Raw genomic sequence first — 25,936 nt, forward strand, 5'->3', positions numbered from 1 at the left:
TAAATCATACTGGAATGCTTCTAGACTTTTCAGGGCTTTTTTATATATTTTGTAAACAATACTATGCTATTATGGTCATCCAACGATTAATGTAGGATTAAAGCCTTATTAGCCGAAGTTTGGGGTACTTAATGATTAATGTTGGGTCATTCAATCTAAACTGGTTTCATTAACTTTTCAAAATTCTGGGAATAAAGCCCAGATATAGAATAATTATACGTGTCAGTTTGTAAAAGGGTCAAGGCCAAGACTTGAAGCCTTGAGTTTTTCCCAGCATTAAACTTCTGATACAGCTCTAAACAGGTTACCCTGAGGCTGATAAACACGATCATAACATTGGTATGTTTGGCAGTAAGTGTAAGGAAATAGGTCACAAATTCATGGGATGGGGGTAGCTGCAAAATTGTAGCTCTACGGTGAGGCGGTCGGTGAGTTTTGGTTTTTGCGACATCGCTCACCAGTAGAGCTACAATGCCGAAGGCCCTGTAGCATACAAAATAAGCGCGCCACACATGGCGCGGCATTTTCACGTAAAATCCCGCATATTTACTGCATTTGGTTGTACCGATTTATCACTACTGAAGACTAAACACTATACTACACTAACCTTGTCGTTTATGGGGTTTGGTATTAGCGCGAACACGTCGATCGCGTTCCATAAACATTGAGCGTGTTTCTGGGAGCCACCATTACCGGAAGTTGGTAATGGCGGCTCCAAGAAATGTTTTTGGAACGCTATCGACGTATTTGAACAAATACCAAACCCCATAAACGACAAGGTTAGAGCAGACTGCTGTTTAGTCTTCAGTAATGATAAATCAGTATGACCAAATGCAGTAAATATATGGGATTTTACATCAAAATGCCGTGCCATGTGCAGCGTGCTTATTTTGTATGCTACAGGGCCTTCGGCATTGTAGCTCTACTGGTGAGCGATGTCGCAAAAACCAAAACTCACCGACCGCCTCACCGTAGAGCTACAATTTTGCAGCTAGGGATGGGGGCCATTACCAACACACCAGACATAATGACGTTTTCAGCCCGGATGTGGTATGGACATGCACTTTGTCTTTCCTGACTAATTTTGGAAGCGTGTATCTCTTATCGGACCAAGTTTGACGATGGAAAATGCAAACAATTTGAAACACGAATGAATTTATCTGTGGTGTGTGAGAAATTCCCTACCTCGGAGAGGCCGTTCCCACACAGTTGACACACACCCGTCTTTTCTGCTCTCTCTATGTGTGGTTTGATCGAGTTTCCCATGTTTGTAGTTCTCACCGATATTCTTTAAATGAAAAACCGCTACGAATTCCTAAAATGCCATTCGAAAGAAGGTGAGGATGTTATTTTTGTTTCGTGTACACATCCACGTCTAAAAACACATCCACCTCGGCCGCCGCCTCTGTTTACTTCCGGATTCCCTCGGATTCCTGGGGTGACCTTACGTGCGCAAACTCAGTGGCCTACTTCCCAGCACGCTTTGTGGTTTATGGTTGACACACGTTACGGTAACGGAAGAAGTTACTGTGGCCGGAGAAACACTGCGATGGAGTAGAAAATAGCTTTTATGTCGGTGACTTACAAAATTTGGAAAGTGATGGCAGCTTCTGTTGGTTCAATAAGACATGTCTTATTGACAGGACCGCCAGGTACACTTCGTTCCACCATGATGACCATGTGTGAATGCATGAGTAGCATGAAGGGTAAAACCACTTTTTTCGGGGGAGGGGCACCGCAAGATTTGTGGCGAATTCGGTCGCCCAAGGGAAGAGTAATCGTTCACTTGACTCTAAAGTTTGAAGAAATTTAAACACCTAAAAATGAAGGCTTGAGTAGCCGGGATTAAAAGTATGCATTTATTTCCCTGCTTGTATCTATTTTCGTCCATCAAGCTTTACGTTTTTGGATTCCTTGAATTCCTTGATGTATAACTTCATTAAAAAACAGAATACTTTGACATTCTGTCACATCCAACATTTTGAAAGATAGAAAAAAATTACCTCAATACACGATGATGATACAATCAAAATTTGGTGTTGAAGAATGAGTGTGAGCGTACCTATTTCTTGAACCCCCCCCCCCCTATTCATGTTGTGCATATTGTAGATAACGCCGCCAAAAATATAACACTGTTTTAATCTAATATCTTCTGAAAAAAAAAGTTGTAAAAGACAAACGCCGAAGAGCAGTGTTTTTGTGTTTTGTTTTACCGCATCGACTGTGCCTAGCATTTTCTCTGATGTATTTCTGTAGAAAAGATAGCAGCCAGGGTTTAGCAGCTTGTAGTATTAGTTGTACAAGTAACATACAGTGGCCTAGTGGTGGTTAAAATCCTGTTCAAACTATGATGATAAGATGCAGTGGACTGACTATACTATTAAATGATGACATATGCCTAAATGAAGGACTCAAAGACTTTGACTCACAAAGAACTACATTGGCGTATATAGGTCCAACCACGGTCCTTTTGTGGAGGGACCGTGCTCCAACTCCAGGGATTTTCAAAAGTTTCCTAAATTTTGTAACAAAGAGTTAGAGTGGATGTATTAGAATACTAGCCTTGATAGATTGATAACTGGATGGTTGTTCAGCAGTAAGTTATCCCATGTAGTACAAGAGAGTCAATGCACAGCTTTGTAATATACTCCGTTCCTCCACCACGTGGTCACAGTGGAGGGATTGTAATTATTAGTATACAAGTTGTACATTGAATGCTCTTCAATCACCACTTGATGTCCATGGAGTTTAAAGTTACAGAGTTGATAGAGTGAAATGACCGCCATGGTGCAGTTAAAGGTCATGGACATACTTTCAATACCTGTCTGATGTGTTAAGATGAGGCAAGGCCAAAAGAATGCAGTATAATACATGGCATTAATGTTTATTTTAGTCTTTGATTTATTTTGGTCATGATTGAATAAATATACATTTCCCTAAAGTGTTTTGACCTTTTTTCGCAACTGAAGTGTTATGGCATCAGTCTTGAAAGTGAAGGTGATATTTGCATATTTGATATGAATCTTGATTGCACCCACCAAAACTTGACTGCATCTGTATGTTGGTGGGATTATTGAGAAAAAAATAATTTGCAAAAAATAGACAGTATGAATTGAAACCACTGTGTTTGTCCAGCCTACGTTCAAACTAGAATTATGATGCAGCACCACAAAAGTGCAGGCGTCATATTCAAATTCTTGTAAAATTTTACATACAAAAACAGTTTTCAGTCATTCTGTTTGTCTAGAATGTGTTACATGCTGCCGTTTCTGTACCTCAAACCTTCAGGTATACTGAAATGGTGGAGAGTTTCTGCACTCAGTAGTCAACATGCTCTGGTTCTCTGAACATATTATTCAACAGGACTTAAAGAAAAAAATTCCAGTAAATATATCTTTAAGGAGCTAATGTGGCATTTTTTGTCATTAAAAGGAATCGGTAAGACAACGCTTGTTCGGAAAGTTTCGGAAGAGTTGTCGAATGGTTCTGTCACTACACAGGGATTCTACACTGAAGAGGTCCGTGGAGGCCATGGAAAAAGAGTAGGATTTGATGTTGTAACACTGGATGGACAGAGAGGAATTCTGGCAAGGGTCAGGTATAAACAATTCTCTATTCATTCATTGTTGTGTAACTCCCTTTGATATGGATATAGTATATGACAGTGTTCTCCCCAGGATTTTTTTGAGAAGAGGGCGAAGACGTGGTGCGAAGCACCACAAGCGACCGCTAATGCGGTCGCGGGGGGAGGTCAGGAGGGGGGTGTCCCCCCTCCTGCCGTTGGAGCTTTTGAAAAACAGCGATTAAAATGGTGTTATTTGGTGGCACTTGGGGAGTATTTTTTCAGATTTTTTTCGTATAAAAAACTCAAAGGAAAGGAGATCTGAGACAGTGTACCATAACTTTTATTACAGTTCACCGATTTCAATTATGAAGATTTCATTTTTTGAAAACGAAAGCGTAGCGAGAGACATACATTTATTCATCGATGTCAAAATTATCACCATAACACTCAGGTTTGGGGAGCATTTTTTCAGATTTTTTTCGTACAAAAAACTCAAAGGAAAAGAGATCTGAAACAGTGTTCCATAACTTTTATTACAAACGAAAACATAGCGAGTCTAGAGACATACATTTATTCATCGATGGCAAAATTATCACCATAACACTCACGTGTTCTCATCCTGATACAAGTCCGACCGAGCCTAAAATTAGGTTGTTTTGCTTTTGGAAGGAATACACAAACGAAATTCTAACCTCCTACAAAAACTTCAGTGTACTCTGCTGTCCTTGGTTACCCTCAAGCTCCTTGCCATGTTTACTCAGCTAAGTCGGTTACCTATGGAGGGACCGTGGCTAACGTAACGTTACGGACTGAGGGACTGAGCCATGCAAATATGGCTGCCTTCGATGAGTTGCACATGGGCTTATGATCTCGGATGACATCACAAACTCGCGAGATTTGCAAGATCGATGAGAATTACGTTTGCAGTCTGCAGGATCGACGCTCACGCTCGCATTTTGCTTGTAAATCACTGTCAACTTTTTTCCCCGTACATTTTATTGTTTTATTTTTCAAAAAAATAAATCTTTTTCATTTCTGGCAAGGGGGCGCTCGGAATTTACAAGAGGGCGCCACGCCCCTGTTACCTTATTCAGGGAGAACACTGTTTAATATGTTACAGTGGGCTGATTTGTAATGATTTCACCATTCCATCATTAATATGCAAAAATAGTTGTTTAAGGTTTTTGTCGGGATGTTTGGAATTACTCTAATGAGTCAAGGAATGGCAAAATTGTCACCTTGCCATCACCAATCTTATGATTGAAACAGTGAAAATCATTTGTCAGGGCGTCCAACCACACACTGCAACAATAAACGCAATCAACACTATTGCAGCAAGAAACTTTGTCCAATATTATTGCACTGAGCAACATCAAAGTGTCGTGCACATATTGTTGTGATTAGTAACATACCTTAAAATAAAGATCAGTGCTATTCTTGTCTGCTTGTCCTCGTCCCTTTGCCAAAATGCACTTTTTTCTTTCGAATAGCCATATTCTTTCAGCGGTTTAATTACCCAGACAGGGATATATCAGACTGTTATGACAGACCATCATACAACTCGTAACTCTGCAACTTTTAAGACGCATTTCAACAATATACAATTTAAGAGCCATCTGCCATGCAGCTGGTTACACAAATAATATTTGTATACGTAAGTTGATGATTTAGCGCTATTCAAAAGGCCTGAAATTTAGATGACTTGATAACATTTACCACAGTGAATGCCTAATTGAAAGCCCTGCGCGTCAAAATATACAAATCTAGTACCGCATCGACACAGTCCTTCTCTCAGCATTTAATCAAACTTGAAAAAATGTCATAGATGTTCAATTAAAGGGCCCCCCTGAGGCATACAACCCCCACTAAGAACAGAAACTGCGATAAGACATTCCGCCACATCTGAAATTTCATTCTACTGACTTTAGCAATAGGATCTTGCAGTTCCAAAACAAGCCATGAATGTGAGATCTTATCAAATTTGACTGATGACACGCCGACTAGACAAGCATGTCAAGGTTAAAGTGACCCAGTTTCTTGGCGAGTGCAAGATGTATGAAGTTCACCTCAAAAGTTCTAGGCGCACTGTATGTTGAACTACACTCGCCACCTTTTTTTGAGTCGCCTAACATTCTACATATTTTGTTACATACAACGGAAAGTATGTTTTATAAATGGTGTATTGTATCCCCGTATACATTTGCAAAACCACATTTCTGAAAGTTGTGATACTGAGGTTAGTGTCGTCTTGCATTCGAAAACAACCAGAAGTAACTCAAGGTTTGAAAACGTCACAAGATAAGTCATTGAGAAGTGGTTTCTCACTGCTCTTTTTCTGGCATTGCTCCAGAGCTGGAATGTCGCGAGCTGACAAATAGGGAATAAAAAATGAGGGCTGCTGCTAATTTACCGTTTCAAACTTGTTTTTCCGCTATCAGGTTTGGCAGAGTTCTGACGTAAACATGTCACTTCAGAAGGGCGTTAATTTTAAATTGATGACCAAAGTGAAAACAACTTGAGGAATTGCGCGCCACCTGCAAAGGTAGCCGTTACACTTGTCTATTTACACATGTGTAATGCGCCTGCATAATTGAGATTCTGGCAAGGCTGATCGTGACACCAAGGACATAATGCCGGAAAAATGGTAAAAATGCTACCCCCAGAGGTTGATGAAATTTTTTTAAAAGAGAAGAAAGATAATACCTTGGATAATTGCGCAAGATTTTCCGGCTGTAAATAAAACTCTGGATCTTCATAAAAGATGAGCTGGCCTGTCAAAAGCTCATTGTCTTTCTTTGAAGCTTGTTTCCATTCTAAAATATTTTTTATCTGGCCTGACAGCTCAGATGGAAGGAGTCATGGTGGTGGTGGTGGCAGACGTGAGTACAGAGTGGGTCAGTATTCGGTGAATCTTCGGTCGTTTGAAGAGATCGCGTTACCTGTCCTGCGTTCCAAGGTAAAATGTTGGCTGCACGTCAGAAAACATGCTGTCGCGTGTATGTTGGCCCCACATCAGACTACATGCTGTCGTATGTGTATTATCAGTGATGGTTTAACAGAAGTGTAAAAATATCAAGAGATGTTTTCCAGTTCTTATTTAAGTGTTTCTGGTCATCAAAGTTCAGTTTGAAAGATATTTGGTCATTGAATTCCAGAACGTTAATTCTAACTTTCATACACTCTACTGAAAATTTGAACCCTTCAGGTTCATCATGACTTTACATGGGGATTCAAATCAAGTTTGCTTCTATTGCAAGTGTTAGATCTTCATTTTGATGTTGGTAGTTTTAAATTTTTGTGTACTTTTCACTGCCCTGTCAAAGTCACAAAGTTGCTCTGAGTGTGTATCCTCATCATATTTGATGTTTCCCCTCTTGAGGGCGCTGTTTACACAAAAATCAGTAAGTTTTCCATAATATTTGAATTCACAACATCCAAAGGGATTTACTTATCTTACATATCTGCTTTTAAAATCTCATTCATCAATAATTTCACTTTCAAAAGGATACTTTCTTTCTCATGTGGATGTTGGATTTGCTTTTCTCTTCCACTGTAGGATCCAAGAGGTAAGGAGCCAGTGTTTGTGATTGATGAAATAGGCAAGATGGAGATGTTCAGTGAAGCTTTTAAAGACGAAGTGAAGCGTTTGTTGAACATGCCGGGCAGCACAGTGCTGGCAACTATACCTGTTCCAAAAGGCAAAACACTGCCATTTGTGGAAGACATTCGCAACAGAAAGGATGTAAGGATCTTTACGGTATGTAACAACCGCCCCCGAAATTTTACAAAATGCAATATCAGAAATTTCATCAGATTATTTTTGCTGTATTTTGTGAGATCTGGTGCAAGAGACCACCCTTCAGTTTGTATATCCAGCACTCACACATTGAAAACACTACCTCTTCATTTATTTACCTTGTCATTTCAGGTGACACGTGAAAACAGGGACGGCCTTCAGACTGATATTCTTGCAGCTGTGAGACAAGCCAGAAGCTGACCCCTGCCCTACAAGTTGTATCTTGGCTAGAAAGATAGTTTTTGCATATCATATGATCAAGACGAACCAATGACATGAAAAGTACAGGTTGTTGACAACAATGTCCGAGAAACTGAGGTTGTTAAAATCTGACTTTAGGAGTTATGATCGGGATGGTTTTACTGCAGGTTTTACTCAGTGCAAGTAGCCTAGTTTTGAATGGCAGATGTGACATAATGTAAACGTTATCCAGTGAGCATCTTAGTTATTGCTTCGTCTTAGGCATGAGAGAATGTGTACCAAATATGAATGCAATTTGAGAACATGACCCAATGTCAAAGTCGCTCCAAGTAATGTGTGAACAATGTTAACTTGCTTCACCAGCAAAGCCAAGTCTAATTTGTAGTAGTTGGGCATGGAGATTACGAAATGAGCATATGGTTGCAAAAGTGTTATTACACTGATAGAGGATGACAGCATAACACTTCATCTGACAACTACCACAATGAGACAGAGTTGTTGTTTGAGGGCGCTCTTTCACCCTGATCTGAAGACTGGGCGCTTCAGTAAATACTAAACACATCATTAGCCGTAACTTTTAACTAATTTTTCACTACTCTGTTTCAATGTATCAACAACAGAATTTTACTATAATCCGATCATCATGACCAATGCCTGGTGTCTTGCTTGCCAACACAGCCTGTGTAATAAAATGACCATTGTTATTGTTGATAAATGTATTCTAGTCCGGACCTGAATACAAAATTTAAACAATAGCAATGCAGATTATACTCATATAGGGTATATTTATGAGTCAAATGTTAGGAATTTCTCCATGGTTCAGGAATTCAAACCAGAAACTGCAGATGATACACAGAACAAACAAAATAGAAAAAATGACCAAAGTTACAGCTCATGGATCTTTAATAGAGGAATCTTCCGGTCCTTGGGTTGAAAATGAGCCAAAGAGCCAGAAAAGTAGGACAGGATGTTTACCAGCCAGAGTAATGTTGACAGACTTGCTGCTATAGGTAAATTTTGAACGGTCAATCTTGTAACTGAATCCAGTGTATATGGCTTGCCCCTGTGGCTTTCCCAACACTACATGCCCTTCAGATATAATACAAAAACTTGAATGCAACCTTCAATGTGTATTACACAAAAACTTTTAATCCCTGCATAATTGAAAGAAAAAAACATCAATTTTCAGAATCACAGCTTAGTCTATCAAATACTGGTTTTGAAAAAAGTCATTAAAATAAATTATTCTATCAAAATAAAATATTTTTTCCCTTGAAGATGTTATACAACCACAACAAAACAATTGAGGAATGGAAGCTCTCTGCATGGTTGTAACAGTGAAGCAGAAAAACAGAATATCAGATGAGATGGGGACTGTCCTTGTGTATATCCATGAGTATTTTGGGGTTGTACATGATGATTATAAATAAGGAATAGATATGCGTCATTGACCAAACCAGGATTGTACCCACAACTTGACAAGAACACTGCATTATCATGGTACGCCTCACAAAAACACACATGCATTTTCTATGATAAAATTGAATATGCACTGTTGTAGCACAAACACACCACAAAATTTAGGAAAGTTTTTGGTATGTGCCACAGGTCTGTAGGATGCATTTATTTATTTCTTTCACATTATTTCCTTGGTACAAGCTAACATTTCTCCCACAACAACACTGATCCTTTTGTTTAGCTACTGCAGCATGTTGGAAAGCATTTCAGAGCGTTGACTGACTCGCTCATCATTACCACGGTAGCCTGAATTGTAGTGTAGGGGTAATTTACAAGAAAACTTATTTTCAGTGTTTGTCTGTTTAAAACTTTGAGAATTACCAGAAACACTGGCGTCTGCAATTTGAAATAGGCAAGTGCCAAGATGTCCACATGAGCACCACAAATGTTACGGTGCATTGGTCTGAGTTGATGAGTAATTTAAACAAAAAAATGTGACACTTTCTAATGTAGGTATAGATTAGACCGTAGTCCCCTGTATACTGTCCATAGTGTAGAGGACTCCATTTTTTATGTTTCATACAAGCAAAGCAACTCCATTCACAAGCAAATCCATCGCTAATATATTCTCTTCATGGGCAATTATCATATCTTGAGCGAGAAATCAGAACCAAACTGGGTTTTGTTTCATATGAAGCCATTTAAAAGTTGGCTGTTTATTTGTCACACTCCTGAGTAACAAAATAACTTTGAGCAGGGCTGTGGTTTAATTTGTGCATCCGGCATATTATGAACAGCTGCCATTGGTTGTGTGAACTCTGATAAACATTGTGTGCATAGCTGATTATATTCAGTGGAAAGTGTGGAGAATGCTGCATGTGTTTGAAGTTTGAAAAGTGTGTAAACCATACTTGAGTCGGCACAAGGTTAAAGGTGTACAGTCACGTGTAATCTAAATATGCCCATATATGATCAAAGGGGTGTTCCTTGGTATTCAAAATGCCAATGTGAAGGCGTTGTGTTTTAAAAAGCAGCCATCCGTTTAAAATCTGTGATTGGTTAGATATTCTCTTTCCCTGGTAACTGTGGCAAAATTGGAACAGGTGACAGTATACCTTTAAAATAGGAACAGTACAAATGCACCGATAATAGAGAGATTCGAAAAGACGGCCTTAACTTGAAAATCTTGCATTTTTTTCCATTTTTATGAAATTACAGTACAGGTAACAGCAAGATTTGCACTGAATCTGATTGAGGAATTTGGAAATATTCTGTGTATGAATGGACTTTTTGACTGTTGACTTTGCAAAATGACCTTGCAAACAAGCCACTTAAAAATTCAAATTGAGTTGTGAAGATGTACTTCCCCTTTCCGGAGGGAAAATCCATTGTTTACCCGAAAACAGCGTTTAAACACAAAACTTCAAAAATAAAAGAAATGTGCAAAAAAGCCTGGTACCCTGCTGACCAAACTGGGGATATTTGTTCCGTTTTAAACTTGCATATCAATAAAAATATCAGTGTTCCTTACAGTGTGACAAAGCTTTGATCTTTCTGCAAAGCCTAGTGACTACTGGTTCAAGCCTAGACAGCCCCCTCTCATAAGTCTTAAACCTAGCTAGTCATTCTGTGGCCGTGCAAACCGATGCTCGCCACAAGAATACTCGTTAGATTCTAGACTTGCCCCTTCTCCCAAACCTTTCACACAATATGCATGGAAGACAACGGCATGTTCACATTTTCTCTATCGCTCACTTTGCTTTCCTCAGCTGATGAAAATTTCAGTAAAAGACGATGTAAATACAAATGAGAGGTGATTCTAAAATCATGTCAGTACAGTCCACATTGGAAAGCCAAAAAAGAAAAAAATGCAGCAACAACAACACTCAAAAACTGAACGTGGACTTGTCTTTTGTAATTCTTGAATGGTCCCTGGGTTGATCGACGGATTAATATGAGGTCTTGTTTGCCGCACAATGTAATGCTCCCCTAAAACACATTGAAAAACCCCTTCGGACTTGAACTTCGGACTTGAAAGAAACTGGACATCTACACTTGGATAATTCTATCACTGGTACAGTTGAATGCTGAGAGACTGGTGTGTGACAGCTAGCTTGGTAGTTTAACACAGTATCCTGACACTTCCAAGTGTTCGTGTCCTTCCCTGATGACTTTCGCTAAGAACTGTAAAACGTGTCCACATCACATGAATCCGAACAGAGAGCTTGCATAGGCCATTGGTTTCACATTAGGGTGTGGCTGCGAATAATAAAGAAGATGATTGTGCCGATGTTATTATACCTGTAGCTTCTGACTTGACTTGCTTACAAAACAAATGCATGTGCAAAAAATGCTCAAGACAAATTTGGTGTAAAGTGATTTCCGGTATGAGACAATCCCATCAGTACTGAGAGATGGCTACTGTGCAACCGAGTCCTCTTGGCTTTGGATGACAGATCTCAGCAAAATACTCCAGCATCTTTGACATCAAAACAAAACGTGTGAAATATATGTCGCGTTTGTAACAAGCACAGCGGCAAACAATGTTCGCACTACCAATAATTGACGTATTAAGAAATGAATGAAATCTCTATTTCCCACTTACCACGGCTTCGTACGTCTTAAAGTTTGGCTTCAAATCAGAACCCATATTAATGATGGCACCTTTGTTACCCATCTGATCACTGTGGACACAAGTGGACCCAAAACTGTGTAAAAAAATCTAATCTTTTCATTTCTTTAAAATCAATAGGATTTGATTTGGTCTGTGAGGCTCATCCCATAAAACTGTGTGTGTTATTGAATATTCCACGCAATATGTGATACAATTATCAAACATTATATTATTTTAAGACAAAGATAGTTTCACAAACTTGAGGTAGGCTGTGATAGTTGCCAGCAGTATGACTGTACTCCGGTGACCCCAATTAGAGTACAAATGGAGTGGAGCGCACTCATAAGAGAGTATTGTTCAATATAGGATTCCCATATTCTTGTCAAAGATCTGTACCCACATGCCAGATGTTGTGGGTTCTGTCAGAGGTTTCTTGTTACAAAGAAAGTGAACATTGAATGGCATTATCATGTAAAGTGTGATAACTGCAAGCATTTTGCAGCAAAAGAAAAAAACTACGCATGGCATGTTCACAAAGTGCGCACCCACCGAGTAGCTTACTCAATATTTTTCTAACTGTTATTTTACGCATTAAATGGCTTCTTTACCACTGCACAGATTTCAGGGTTTTTTTTACTACATAGCACTGATCTGGCTGAAACAAAATGCAGGACTGCTTCCTGGTTTAGACTCAGTTCAGTCAGATCACACCTCAGGCACATTGACATCACAGTACAAGTCAATCTGACCCCCCTCCAGTGCTCGGCCAGTCAGATCACAGTACAGGGACAATCATATTGTACTATGTAGGACCAACATACCAATAATTGGGTGCGGAGAATACTGTTATACATTTGCCATTGTGGCTGACCTCATAACCATCAGCCTTCACCTCATGGCTCCTGATGATATACTCTAGGTTGTTGAGTTCAAGGAACTTGGCGGTGACGTCCGGACCGAACATAACGCCAACGCCACGTTTGCTGGGTGCCCTGCCGTTCTGTGGTTGTGGATCGGACCATAACAGCTCACACATTATCCCTACAATAAAAAAAAAAATATTTTGCTTTGTAAACAGCTCTCACTTTAATTGAAAAGTTTTGTTTTGGAATAAGGCATCCAAACTTTCAACCATCCAAAAAATCTGTTCAAAGGATATTTGAGATTAATATAACTTTCTAAACAGAAAAATATTGTTAGATTTACTTCATTGCTTCAACGTTTTGTACAGAGACACAAATGTTTCTTTTATGCTCACTCCTTCAGGCAGTTAGTGCCCATGTTGTGTGTGCATGTTAAACACATGAGTGGCCATAGGTGGCGCTGTTCAAGATTATGTGGGACAAGCAATGCTTGTCAGATATTTGGAGAGCGTGAAAAACATGTGTCACATCAAAAAGTGCTTATGGCTTTATGTTATTGAAAACATAAGAATGTCATGGTGATAAAATACCCACTAAATCAACTAGCCCTTTCTCCAGTTTTATGATACAGTGATAAAAAGAAATGAAATGATTTTAAACCTTTGAGTGCCAAAGTCAATTTTTGTTGCATTTATAAAATGTTTCCCAAATTTTTCAGAGTTTTGTCAAAATTTTGATGAAAAACTGTTGCAAATGAAATGTGATATCTGTTTGGTCCAAAATTATCAAAAGATTCACAGAAAAATTCATACAAATTGGTAAAATGTTACACTAAAATTTTGGTGGGAAAATTGCAGCGCTCAAAGGGTTAACAACAAATTATATGATGGTATATAATAGATCTCTGAGATGACATAAGTGGTTTCTAAATAAACTATGCTGTGAAAATCTATGATAAATATGATGTAAAAAGCTTTACCTGATTCTGGTGGCTGTCTATTTCTGTCTATTTTTTTAATTTCATTTAATGTAACATCATCGCGACTAAATAACCCTCCATGCATTACCTACAAACATGGGGAAAAAATACACAAAGTGAGAAGCAATTATGGACGGTGAACTCTACTGCCCCTGTGCAATTGTGATTTCACTACAGATGCAAATCAGCTGGAAATGGTAGGAACACAGACAATATACAGACAATATACATCACTAAATGCATCCAGCTACAACAACATTGATTGAAATAAGCAATATTTTGACCACTGTATGATTTCACACTGTGCTTTCGTCCCTGGATTTTAAGGGATACAGTCCTTGTAACTGTGCTCAAAGGTTGTATGGGACCCATGGGACAAATGTAAACACTGTATCCAAGGAACCATGGTGATTGATGAAAGTTAAAACACGTGTGTCATAATCATCATCATATAATTTAAATGTTAGATATCGTGCGCGAAATACACTGTTTTTAAACAAGAAACTTGCACAGGCGCAGTTCCTCGGACGGTTTCCCTTGAATGAAGATAAACATACCAATATCTCACTGGTCATTTCTAGGTTTTGAAGTCACATTTCATTTCTATCACAAGTAACTTTGACTGTCTTTGACAAATACAAACAGGACAAAAGAAAGCCCCCCCCCCCCCCCCCCCCCCCTCGCCCACAGTCCATTCTCCAAATCTCACAGGAGTATTTTCCTCATTTCTCAGACAAAAATTCACACAATCACTACTTACAAGTACTTTCTTGTTTATACAGTGCGCTAACGGTAACCAATTGTAAACTTCTGTAAAAAGGTCACCCATCTGTGAGGTGTACTTGGCCTTGACCTCCCCAAAGAATCCATACATCTGGTTCATATTTTCACTTTCATGGTTTCCTGAATGAAGTTCACCATATAGAAAAAATATTGAAATCAAAAAAATGTGAGGAGATAAATACTCAAAGCAAAACTTTCAAGGAAGGACTACGTATAGCAATCTTCCTTTATGGATATTATGATGGTAGGGAAGAATGTCAGCTACATGGTAATGAAGTTACTACAGCCATTATGCAATGAAGAATATATTGGCAACATTTTGACATGATTTGCAGTTTACTTCCCATCTTAATGATTCAATCACAAATAATATATTCAAAATTGATTTGAACCAGTGCAGGCGAAGAAAAGACACCTGCAAGTTCAAAATTCAATAGCGGTATATTACCTCTCTGGGACATTTTTTTCTTACACTAAAAATTTTACAATACTTTACTGGTATTCTGCTTGTATTGGCTCATTTTGGGGTCTGTGGAATATAGACAAAGTTTTCACCATCTTTGTGATGATCTAAAATTTCAAGTATTCCTGGAGTCAACAACACAGGGTATAGAAGCCACTTGGAATTTCAAATATCAGTAAATTTTAGGTAATTTGGTTCTCTGATCCCAAACTTTGCACAGTGACCCCTAATTTTTATTTTTCATTGGAAAACAGAATGGTTAAAAGTTCAATTAAGAAAGACTGGGGATAAAATTGAAAACGTCCTACTTTTAGGTGCATACAATCAATGAAGAAACATGATATTAACTTCCTACTTTAAAGTGACAATATCAAATTGTCAAAATGAGAATACAGGAACCGATAAATCTTTATGGCTGACATAATGCTGGCTATTGAAGTCTGTCTCTTCCTGTTTTCTTTGACAAGCACACACTCACCCCTGGACATGTGAAAATGATCCGGATACAGAAGTTTGAAAGCAAACAGTGTGAGAATACATTCTGTTGAAAAAGAACCCCTATCTACAAAGTCTCCATTGAACAGCTGATGAAAAAAAGTTACAGTTAAGGAAGAAGACAGCAGTCACAAATTTGGACACTCAATCTGTATTATCGGTGGATATTTTATTATCAGGATATTTTCCTAATCAGATTTAGTTTTTGGTCTCTTCTTGTCAGGTTTGAAAGCACAAGACAGTGGAATCATAACCTGAATTTGCTTGGCACTGCTTGCTGCTGGAATGTGCACATTGAACAAAAAGCTGTTCCCCATTTCCTGCAAGCTTTGTCTGTCACTGTGAAGTAATGTTGGTAGTTGGTAAAAGGCATTGATGAGTCCCAAACGACACATTGCAAGAGACTTGACCATTTGACACCCTCTGACCCCCTAAATAAATATATGCATGATTTTCAAAAATTTGACCTGACAGTATGTGTTGTAGCAGTATAAAGGTGTGTCGTAGTGACATTTTGGGTATTAAAATTGATTTTGAATGCCTTGACCAGAAATGAGTTACACATCTACTGTACTTGACACTTTCAGTGCTATAATTTTTCCGACTAAATTCTAGCGCAACATTTTACCAATTTTTATGAATTTTTTACTTAGTTTTTTATGATTTCTGGCCAAATAGACATATGTTTGCAATGGCTACAGTTTTTGATCAAAATTTTGGGAAAATCTGAAAAAAAATTTGTCTGGATTTAAAAAAAATTGTCAGCATTATATTTTAAAAAGATCACAAAAACTGACCTTGGCATTTAAAAGGTCAGCAATATTTTCACTCATTTCATTATGCCACAGAAAGCTATGCTCTACAAGATCCAAACACGAAAGCACCGTATGGGGGTACTACCGTTTGTTCATCTCCCATACCTTGTATACTTGATGCTGATTGGCTTAGAGTTTATCTACACCCTCCCATAATGCCTCAGGGTTGCTTGCAGCCTCACAAATTAGCATTCCAAATTACCTTTGATAATGGTACAAACAGCTTTGATTGACAAAAAAGGATACGTATGGATTTTCTTCCGACGGTAAGCCATTGATTTCAAAATATTTAGAAGGTCGTAGTATTGTCCGTGAATATCACCGCACACAGTAAACTTGCCACCTTCAGGCACTGTGATTTCAGACAGGGACGGCAATTTCATAAACACTTTTCTTATTTGCAGAAGAATCTACAGCAATGGAGAGAAGTAAAAAAAATTCTGAGCATATAAAACAGTTAGTGTGAAAAGTACACTACCGGTATCTCACTTAAAGGTATACTGTCACCTGTTCCAATTTTGCCACAGTTATCATGGAAAGGAAAAATCTAACCAATCACAGATTTTAAGCGGGTGGCCACTTTTTAAAAACAGCGCCCTCACATGGGCATTTTGAATAAAAAGGAACACCTCTTTGACCATATATGGGCATATTTAGATTACAGGTGACTGTATACCTTTAATGGATAGACACTTATGAACTAATCTGTTGTAAAAATAACTGATCAAACTACCAGATAAGAATATAAGAATATACACAGCTTGTCATTTTGTGCTGCAGATATAAAAACATGGTGAATTCGTGAAATCCCATGTGATGGACTCTTTTGACTGCTTTAAGAAACCACATTATCTCATCATCGATTTTTTAAAAACTAAGACGTTTTTTACTCAAAGGGCTTTAAAATGAACCCCCACAAGTGGTATATCAGAAAAGAATTGTAAAAATTTGAGAGTCCCAATATCTGTCCCCGAGGCGCATTCTACCTTAAGAAATGCAAATACCTACCATATAAGCATATTTCCTATGTATTTTCTTTTGGTCTTTGAAGGTCTGCATCATTTCTTGTATAAATTCAAGTGTGACTTTACCATCCGTTATTTTTGGTCCATCATAATCTCCGTCTATCGCTGCAATTCAAATCAAAATGAAAAATTCTTCAACAATTGTTTTGTTTCTGCAGCTAATAACTCACCCTCTCAGGAAACCATGCAATAGCTAGTCTCATAGCCTGTAGCTACATGTAGGTCTATGCTTGTCTCTAGTACCACAACCAAATACGCAGAGAATTTTCATTAAACTGGGGATGCCTACCAACAGAGCTCATTACATCTTCCTAACCACTGATTTGGCAAGCAAAATATGTTTTGTAATGTCAGAAATAAAACGTGACTGTCTGAAATGATCCAAACTGCAAATCAAAGAAATGTGTCAAGTGCCACGGCCAAGGTCAACTGAAGTGCCGGTGACCTACATGTATTGCTGGTCTAACAAGGATGGACTTGTCCAATGAAACAGCCAATTGAACTAGACGGTGGGTGGCATTCTCTCATACTAGATCTTATTAAATGTTGTTTCTGGCAAGGGAGAAATGGTAAATTGATTTCAAAGTAGGCTGATCCAAAGAAACAACCTCAATGACTGGAAACTGGAGTGTCTCCATGGCAGATCTACAGGTATGTGCCACCTTAGCTGCTGTTTTGCCATCTCTAGTTCTACAAAGTAAACTCTCTTTGGCACAACTTAAAATTTCCAGTTGAGTGAAATACACTGATCTACAATTACCTACCCATATTCTCTATGTCCAGTGAGTCCACCACAGACCTCTTGTGATCATCTACGGCTATTGCTCGTTCAAATGCTTGCCTTTTGACAATTTTACTACACTCCGTGTATTTAGCATTTGCATCTTTATCGTTTGGCCTCGCTTTCATCACCTGCAAAAATTACATTATGAAGGTAAACGCAAGTCAGTGATGGACAAGGGATCAAAACCTCGCTGGCGATGTCACTCAGTTGTCACAACATGAGAGTGCGTGCTTGAGAATGTTTCTGATGAAAGTGCTGGCAGCTACTCTGCTTTTCATTTTGTGTTTTCTGCTTTCACACAGTACAATGGAATCACCATCATCTTTTCTTCAACAAGCATGCATTTCCCTTCAGTCTGTTGAGTCAACCCTTGACTGACAGTCATTCTATCCGACAGTACGAGTGCCATTATCAATATGAAAAAATGAACATTTGACCAAATTTTTAACGAGACTTTAATCAATTTTGCTTTCAGGAACAGCAAGACTGGCAATTTGTTATCACAGATTTCATTGAGGAAATTTGAGAAAATCACACATCCAAGGATTTGACCACATGCCATTATACCATACAATCGTGTAAAACAACACAAGCTCTATGAATTTCTGTTGGCAAACCAATAGTGTGTGAATTATGCTATATTTAGTAACAAAACACATGTACAATGGCAAGCAGTACTATTGTAGGTGCAGTGAGGAAACTTTTCGCCCGTTTTTGCTTCTCTCTCATTTGTCATTTACATGTGCATTTGAGAATGAGTGCTAATAAGTGGGAATTACTCCATCTAGCATTCAAAGTGCAACGTGTTGTTAGCATGAGACCTGGTTCAAGTTGGTTGTTTTATAAAACAAGTTATGTGATAACGCACATCACATGTAGTGGAGTCTTCTCCCAGTAACTCCACTACATCACCATAACCCCTACCATATTGCGGCATTCAGAAAAACAGTTGTGATAACTTTTCTACATCGCATTCACAAAATTGGTTTTAATCACAGACTTTTACAAAGTCCACGTCATCATTCAGTTGTACAAAGTATGATGAGTATTCAATGTGCAAATCTAGAGATAACGTCTCATTATTGACGTAGGATATTCAAAACACCTTGGCTGACTCTGATAGGTGTTGTGGTAAAGACTTACAGTTTCATAGTCCTTGAGTGCCAGCTTGTATTTTCCCAGAGCCATGTTGGCAGTAGCTCTTCTGTAGTAACCCTGTCAGGACAGAAAAATTGGGGGTACACATGACTGTTTGCTTACACAGAAAATAGACATCAACCTAACATATCAACACTGAAAAAATCTTAAGTCTATTATGAAGAACCATAAAAAAGGCAACTTGTAAATTCTTGTAAGTGAAGCTTAGTTCCCACTTTCTTGAAATGATGCAAATTAAAATCCTGCTTCGGAAAAGATTGATCAACACAAGTTCTATGAATTTCTGTTGTTCTGATCAAAGTGATGAACGTTTGACCAAAAACATACCTTGACGTATGATCTGTCCAATTCCAGCGCCTTCGAGGCGTCTTCTAGGGCGTACCCGAAACATTCCGTTTTCAGATTGGCAAAACTCCGGTTGCCGTAGTAGGCCGCTACAGACGGATTGAGGTTGATTGCCTTGGTGTAGTAGGTGACAGCTTGTTGGTAGTCTTGAGCTGGTCAGGGAAACACGTACATTGAAATAATGAAGTGAAAATCTCGGAGATTTGAGAAAAATGAGATTTCCCATATACTGATACAATACAACCTAAATTTTGGTGTCTTTGACATCATAACGTGACGCAATGTGTCAGACACTCTTTTACCATTGCGATGAACCTCTCTCATTTGAAAGACATGCAAATTACTAAAGTTGCTATCCAATTTGCATCTTCCATTTAAGGAAGTATGCACTCAAAAGTGAGAGACTTAAACTTTTGCCCAAACTTTCCTGAATGAAACTTCAATCATTTTCTTATCAAATCAACAATAACAATCGGGGGTCACCATGCAAAGTTTGGAACTAGCGAAACAAATTACCAAAATTTTTTGCGATATTTGAAATTCAAAATGGCCGCCATTCCAGTGTTGACTCTATGGGGAAAAAATTAAATTTTGGATTTTTGAAAAATTCACTCAAAGAGCTTCAAAAAGAGCCCCCACAAGTGGTAGATCAGAAAAGAATTGTAGAAAATGAGAGTCCAAATATCTGTCCTCGCGGCGCGTTTTACCTTAAGCTCTCAAGATGATATTTTGCAATTTAAAGTACACACACATGATCCACTCATATCCTCCCACTGCTTTGAATCCTATAAAATATTCATATATCATCTTTTGGGATCGGACTAGGTGTGTGGGTGGTTCTAACAAAATACATGATTGAATTTCCACTCCCAGGGGCCGTCACACAATTGAATTCGGATGATCTGGATTGTGATTAAACTCCTACACTTCTGAACCTACACTATGGAAGTTGGAACATAATCAATGTTGACTGTACACTTTGATAATGCAGTTACCAGCATGCAGCATGTTTTCAGTCAAGATATTTCCCCCCTCTCCTCATTCACAGCACACAGAAGGGTTAAAGGTATACAGTCACCTGTAATCTAAATATGCCCATATATGGTCAAAGGGGCGTTCCTTGGTATTCAAAATGCCCATGTGAGGGCGCTGTTTTTAAAAAGTGGCCAACCTCTTAAAATATGTGGTTGGTTAGATTTTCTCTTTCCATGGTAACTGTGGCAAAATTGGAACAGGTGACAGTATACATTTAATGATTATAGAAAAGTTTGAAATCTTTGCTCATCCTTTTCTCATGGAAACTTGAAATCATCATCTTCCATTATAAAGAATGAAAATCAACATACAAACAAAGAAAACAAACTAATTACTCATGTACCCAAACTTGGCAGAACAATGATCAGAGGTCGTGGTTTCGACCTTCATCATTCAGAACATAAAATGATATCCCATCACCTATATTACAAGAAATTATAAACGAAACACCAATATAATTAAATACAATCAATCATTGCTACATCAGTTATCATGACAATCGTGTTAAATTTACTTGGAAAATGAATAAACACAGAAAAACATTCAAATCAAGTTCCATCAAAAGAACAGGTGGTTAAGCTCTATCTTATTGTGTGCAAAACAAAAATTTCTTTTATTTGCATCGCAAACTCACCAAAAGTCAAGTAGTTACCTGTAGAATTGCTTTCCCTGTTATGTTCCCTGCAAATTACATTTATTTCTTTTTTCTATATTAAAAAAAAAATACATTTGTGTTTATTGTGTATGAAGTAACAAATGGTACATAGCTGTGTACAACATGTCAATATTTAATGCCCTGCAGGGCAGAATAAATTACAAATCCTTTTAATAATTTTGCACAGCTGTTGGTGGCTGAATGAAATGTCATGGTGTCTGGGTATGGCCACTGAGCAGAATTACTGTATTAAAGACAGCTACTGCCTCCATGAAACTTCTTGTTCCGAGAATCAACAAATTTCACACCAGCTAGCCATCAAGTACACATGATTTTTGCCATTGCTCGATTATCAAACACACATTCAAGGGTTTTTAGTCATCCCTATATCATTACATGTAAGATGTGAAAATTTCTTGCGTCAAAGCATAGACTGTAAAATAGTCAAAGACAGCAAAATGTGAGTCGACATTGGTAGCGTGTCCTATTGGTGTGGAATAGCACATTACGTCAATGACTGGATGATTTGTTAGTATTCAACTGAGCTGATACTCTCACCATATTGTGACTAAAAAACTGACCTAACAACTACTGACATTTAATCATAATGAGCGCTGTAATTGCCAAACTGACGTTGATATTTCTTTCCCTTCAAGAGTCATTTGGATTTCAAAATGGCAAAGCTACCATTTGTCAAAAATTCAATTTGTCAAATATAATTCACTGCCATAATTGACCTTCAAAGCTACGGTCGGTCCTCATCTTGAAAAAATTCACTTTAATAATTCTTCTACCACTAGACCAGTACCAAAATCTCTTACCACAGTCGTTGGAATTGGAATTGTTATAACAGAACACAGGTACTCACGGTATAAATTCAACAGTTGAATTCAATGCCAATGATTGTTCAACAAGCCTAAGTAGTGAAACAACTTTAAAAGGCAATTTTCACTGCTGTTTAAAGACGCTATGATAAATTTCTTCACCCTTGACGATTAAAACATAATTAATTAGTCTGCATTTCTTAATTCAACCATTTGAATAATTTATTAATATAATATTCGAACATCTATGTCGCTAATTGCTGTCTCTGATTGTCTGTCAGTGTCCCATTAATTTTCCATTTTGAGTGTATTAAAAGTAGAGATATTAAAATTTCATTAGCATGTGTCTCATTTTCGTAATGATTGTCTATACAACAAGCTGGATGACATGATGTAAGACTGCCCTCTTGAGTATTGTTTTGAAATTGTACCCATGGCAGCTTTTATCTCAAAAGTGTTCAATTCTTTTTTCCTCAGGCCATTTAAAGAAAAAATTTTGTTTGCCGTCCTCAGATTTTTGAAAAACCTATCAGCCAGCCAGGGAAGAGAACAAACCCAGACAAAAAACATGAGTGTATTAACATAAGCTTTGGTTTCTTTTGGAAAAATAATATTTTCAATTGTAATAGTCTTAACATAGTGTTTGTTTTCTTTATTTTTTCTAAAACCTACCGGCACGCGGATGGCTAACAAGGAATTTTATTTAAAGCGCCTTACACCATATACAATATATTCTCCAACTAATGAACCGCAACATTTGATGTTCCTCCTGAAGTCTCCCCAGATCCCCTTTCATGGTGTACATAAATATGAATCCTATCAGAGAACACAAGACTATAGATATTGACGCGACAGTTTCATATTATCTAGAATGATGATTTATTTTGTTATGCTTAGCCTGACACGCTGAAATATTTGTCCTTAGGGCAGTTCTCTCAAAACCTGTACATGTAGTACATTTTATGATCATATCTTTCATTATTACAAACAGCCACAGGGGTAGAGACAAAATATGTAATTACAATGTCCATATTTCATGCTCACAAGTCATCACTGATGGTGATTCAAAGGCTCTGAGATAAGCTGAGAATACAAAATTGTGCTTTGAAATCACAATAGCCCTGATCGCAAATAACGTCATTTTTCTTTCATTAATATGCAAAAATAAATATTTATCTGCATTTATAGCAAGAACAACGAAAAGAAAACCTGCTAGTGTTACACAGAATACTAAAAGTCACACAAATTCATGGCTCAGACTACAAGCTGCAACAACAGCCGCGCATGCGACAACAAAATTTGTCCAAATTTCAAGCAGTAGTGTCCGAAGTCGTGCCCGAGCAGCTATATTTTAGTAACAAACCTGAATAGCACAACAAATCAAATATTATAACTTTCTGATCTTCCATAAGTGTCTTGTCCATCCAAGCAAGGAAGCTGGGATAGCTAAATCACTCAAATGGGCTACATGTTGGCCAGTTTGTGTGGTCCTCTCACTAGTATTTGACTTTCACAGCCTCATCAGCTCCTCAAGCTGCAACCTGCTTGGTGGCAAGCTGTCCCATTTAAACCATATATACATTTAAATGTTTCAAAATCTTGCCTAAAAATTTAATCGAAAAAATGTTGGAAATGGATTCATGTCTGAACGTAACACACTGTCGCTCAGGTGCAAATAAATCATTTGTTTTGTATTGCATGTTCCGCTAAGGCTGTGGTCTGAGGCAATTATCTTTTTCATATTTACTGTCTCATGAGTGAGAGAAATTGTTGTACATCCCTTCAGATATATGCTTCAAATGGTTTGTCATTGAAACAATCATAACAGGGAAAGCAATTCTAACTACTTGACTTTCGGTGAGTTTTGGATGCAAATAAAATAACTTTTTGTTTTGCACACAATAAGATAGCAGCTTAACCACCTGTTCTTTTGATGGAAATCCATATGAATATTTTGTGTGTTTATTCATTTTCCAAATAAATTTAACACAATTGTCATGAAAACTGTAATGTAGCAATGATTATATTTGATTATATTGGTGTTCCGTTTATAATTTCTTGTAATATAGGTGAAGGGATATCACTTCATGTTCTCAATGATGAAGGTCAAAACCACGACTTCTGATCATTGTTCTGCTAAGTTTGGTTACATTAGTAAATAATTTGGGAGTCACTGAACCATTTCTGTTGTCTGTTGGTATGATTGCATTGACATACTAGAGGGGAACCCTGGTAACACGACCGGGAACCCTGGCGAAATTTACTGAACTGCCCTCAACAAAAACACTGTCAGACTATTACACAAGTTCAGCAATCAAAATTCACTCGTCAAGATCAAAGCGTTCACACATGAGAATGGTTGATGTGAGATATGCGTATGCAGTAAGCTGGAATATAGCTGTTGATGGACATCAACCTCTATAAACCACTTGGCATCATCAAATAAAATACATAACTGTTGAAATCTCATCACATGATAACATTTCCCCCAAGAAAAAGTAAAAAGGTTGTCTCATTTTGCTTTTTGTTTCCTGCATGCATTTCTTGTGTTAGTTGTGCTGGAAGGTTAATAGTGAATACATCACTGGCGCTCTGATATGGTGGTAGAAATATGTTTCACTACCTGTAAATCTGTTTAAGTGGTAGACCCTCGGGTGGATTTCTGAGTGGTTGTTGGACATTCATTGTCATATCAAACCACATCTTCATCTTTTCTTTTCCTTCCATAATGCTCTCAGAACATTTGATGAGGAAAACATTACCTTGTGTAGAAAACAGTACTGTCTAAGAAAATTCTGGGGTCACTTTTCTCACACCACATATACATATGTAACATGTTCAACTCTATTACTGTAGTGTTACGTTAGTGCAGTTGGATTACTAATAAGTAAATATGCGAGTCCTTTCATAAGGATTGTACTGTGATATGAACGGTACATGCAGAACTGGTGCGAAGATTGCTGGTTGGTGGACAAACTGCAACTTGCATCAACCAGGTGGCCCTATGCATGTACAAGGACACTTAGGTTTACCGGTAATTGGAATACAAACATGAAGTCACCATAAAACACCTGCTTCATTGTGTTATATGAACTAGCTGTATGCGTATAGCTTGCTCAGAAAGTAACAGTCGGGGTGCAGGGTGCTGGTCTTGAGCAAGTCCCCACGATCACGCGGCCGGTGTTTTGTAAGTGTATTATTACATGTATGCGACCTACATCCGGTAGAGGACTTGTTTGAATGTTTCGGGGGAGTAATTTTTCATTCACGGGCACAATCTCCATGGACGACATCGACAGGTCCACGGTAGAGTGTCTGGGATCCTGCACGACATTTTCTTTATTTGGTATTTGGTGTCATGACCCCAATCACACCCATCATGTCCAACGACATTGTATGTGCACACTGAACACCACACCGGCATACTGCTGCAGCGTGGATCGGAAGAACATCGTTCGTCGCTCCCACGCCACACAGAAATGAGACTCTATTTTGAATCGTAAGCATTACCTTTGAAAAAGACATTTGCTTTTTCTTTCATTTCGTCTGCTTGTGTCTTGTCTTCGTCACTGATGACCATATTTTGCACCCTTCCGTTGATATTGTCATCCTTGCTTGAATCTTCTGTGGTCGTCGCCATTTTGATGTTCGTCTCATGTGTGTACAGTGGTCGAGCGGTCGTTCATTCAATGGTGATGGAAATAGCGCCTCCACTGGCACGAATTAACTTTGCGTTTGTTTTTCTTTCAACCCGTGTACTAGTATTTCGTACGTATATAAGACTATCTGACAAAAATTATCAATGCTAGAACCATGGTTTTGTTATAGATTAAGAACCCATAGGCACCAACAAAACAAATTTGGAAGCTATCAGTGGTTTCTGAGAAAAGAAATGTAAAATGAAAAATTAGATCATTCTATGCATTCACATCACAAATGTGAAAGCCATTTGATGAAGACTTTTCAAAAATTTTTTACATACAGAGGAATATTGACCCAGAAAACACACATGTCAATTCCATAATTATTAAAATATTAATTAGGTAATGACTGATGAAACAATAGCAGCAACACCTGG

The 25,936-nt window shown here is 38.0% G+C and overlaps 3 protein-coding genes across 6 annotated transcripts in view; 1 reads left to right on the top strand and 2 right to left on the bottom strand.

The window, feature by feature from the left end:
* Nucleotides 1–4,375, bottom strand: part of LOC139149726 (leucine-rich repeat-containing protein 57-like) — a 32,174-nt gene extending 27,799 nt beyond the window's left edge. The window contains exon 1 of one of the 4 annotated variants that reach the window (XM_070721665.1): nucleotides 4,258–4,375. Coding sequence is in view for 1 of the 4 variants with exons in the window: in XM_070721661.1 (XP_070577762.1) it covers nucleotides 1,186–1,266 (81 nt within the window). In the remaining 3 variants the exon portion in view is untranslated. Of the gene's footprint in view, nucleotides 1–1,185; nucleotides 1,517–1,585; nucleotides 1,684–4,257 lie in introns of those variants that run through there. The other 3 variants (XM_070721664.1, XM_070721661.1, XM_070721663.1) reach the window with 3 other exon arrangements.
* LOC139149729 (cancer-related nucleoside-triphosphatase homolog) lies at nucleotides 1,480–10,459 on the top strand. Its single transcript, XM_070721681.1, has 5 exons — nucleotides 1,480–1,652; nucleotides 3,433–3,598; nucleotides 6,407–6,521; nucleotides 7,122–7,322; nucleotides 7,494–10,459. The coding sequence occupies exons 1-5, from the start codon at nucleotides 1,571–1,573 to the stop codon at nucleotides 7,560–7,562; spliced, it is 633 nt and encodes a 210-aa protein (XP_070577782.1). The 5' UTR covers nucleotides 1,480–1,570; the 3' UTR covers nucleotides 7,563–10,459.
* LOC139149724 (serine/threonine-protein phosphatase 5-like) lies at nucleotides 8,685–25,545 on the bottom strand. Its single transcript, XM_070721659.1, is given in 13 exon segments — nucleotides 8,685–11,279; nucleotides 11,626–11,704; nucleotides 12,456–12,675; nucleotides 13,477–13,564; nucleotides 14,237–14,379; nucleotides 15,201–15,306; nucleotides 16,279–16,319; nucleotides 16,322–16,442; nucleotides 17,041–17,162; nucleotides 17,822–17,969; nucleotides 18,985–19,056; nucleotides 19,327–19,496; nucleotides 25,369–25,545. Coding segments are annotated over 13 exon segments (1,497 nt in total). The 5' UTR covers nucleotides 25,499–25,545; the 3' UTR covers nucleotides 8,685–11,222.
* Between the last annotated feature and the right edge of the window lie 391 nt (nucleotides 25,546–25,936).

This window comes from Ptychodera flava, chromosome 14 (assembly GCF_041260155.1).
Source record: "Ptychodera flava strain L36383 chromosome 14, AS_Pfla_20210202, whole genome shotgun sequence".
Taxonomy (NCBI): domain Eukaryota; kingdom Metazoa; phylum Hemichordata; class Enteropneusta; family Ptychoderidae; genus Ptychodera; species Ptychodera flava.

Coding starts and splice junctions, on each gene's coding strand:
- LOC139149729 (XM_070721681.1), top strand. CDS start 1,571: ATGTCGGTGACTTACAAAATTTGGAAAGTGATGGCAGCTTCTGTTGGT. Junction 1,653..3,432: donor CTTATTGACAGGACCGCCAG/GTACACTTCGTT, acceptor TGTCATTAAAAG/GAATCGGTAAGACAACGCTT. Junction 3,599..6,406: donor GGAATTCTGGCAAGGGTCAG/GTATAAACAATT, acceptor CTGGCCTGACAG/CTCAGATGGAAGGAGTCATG.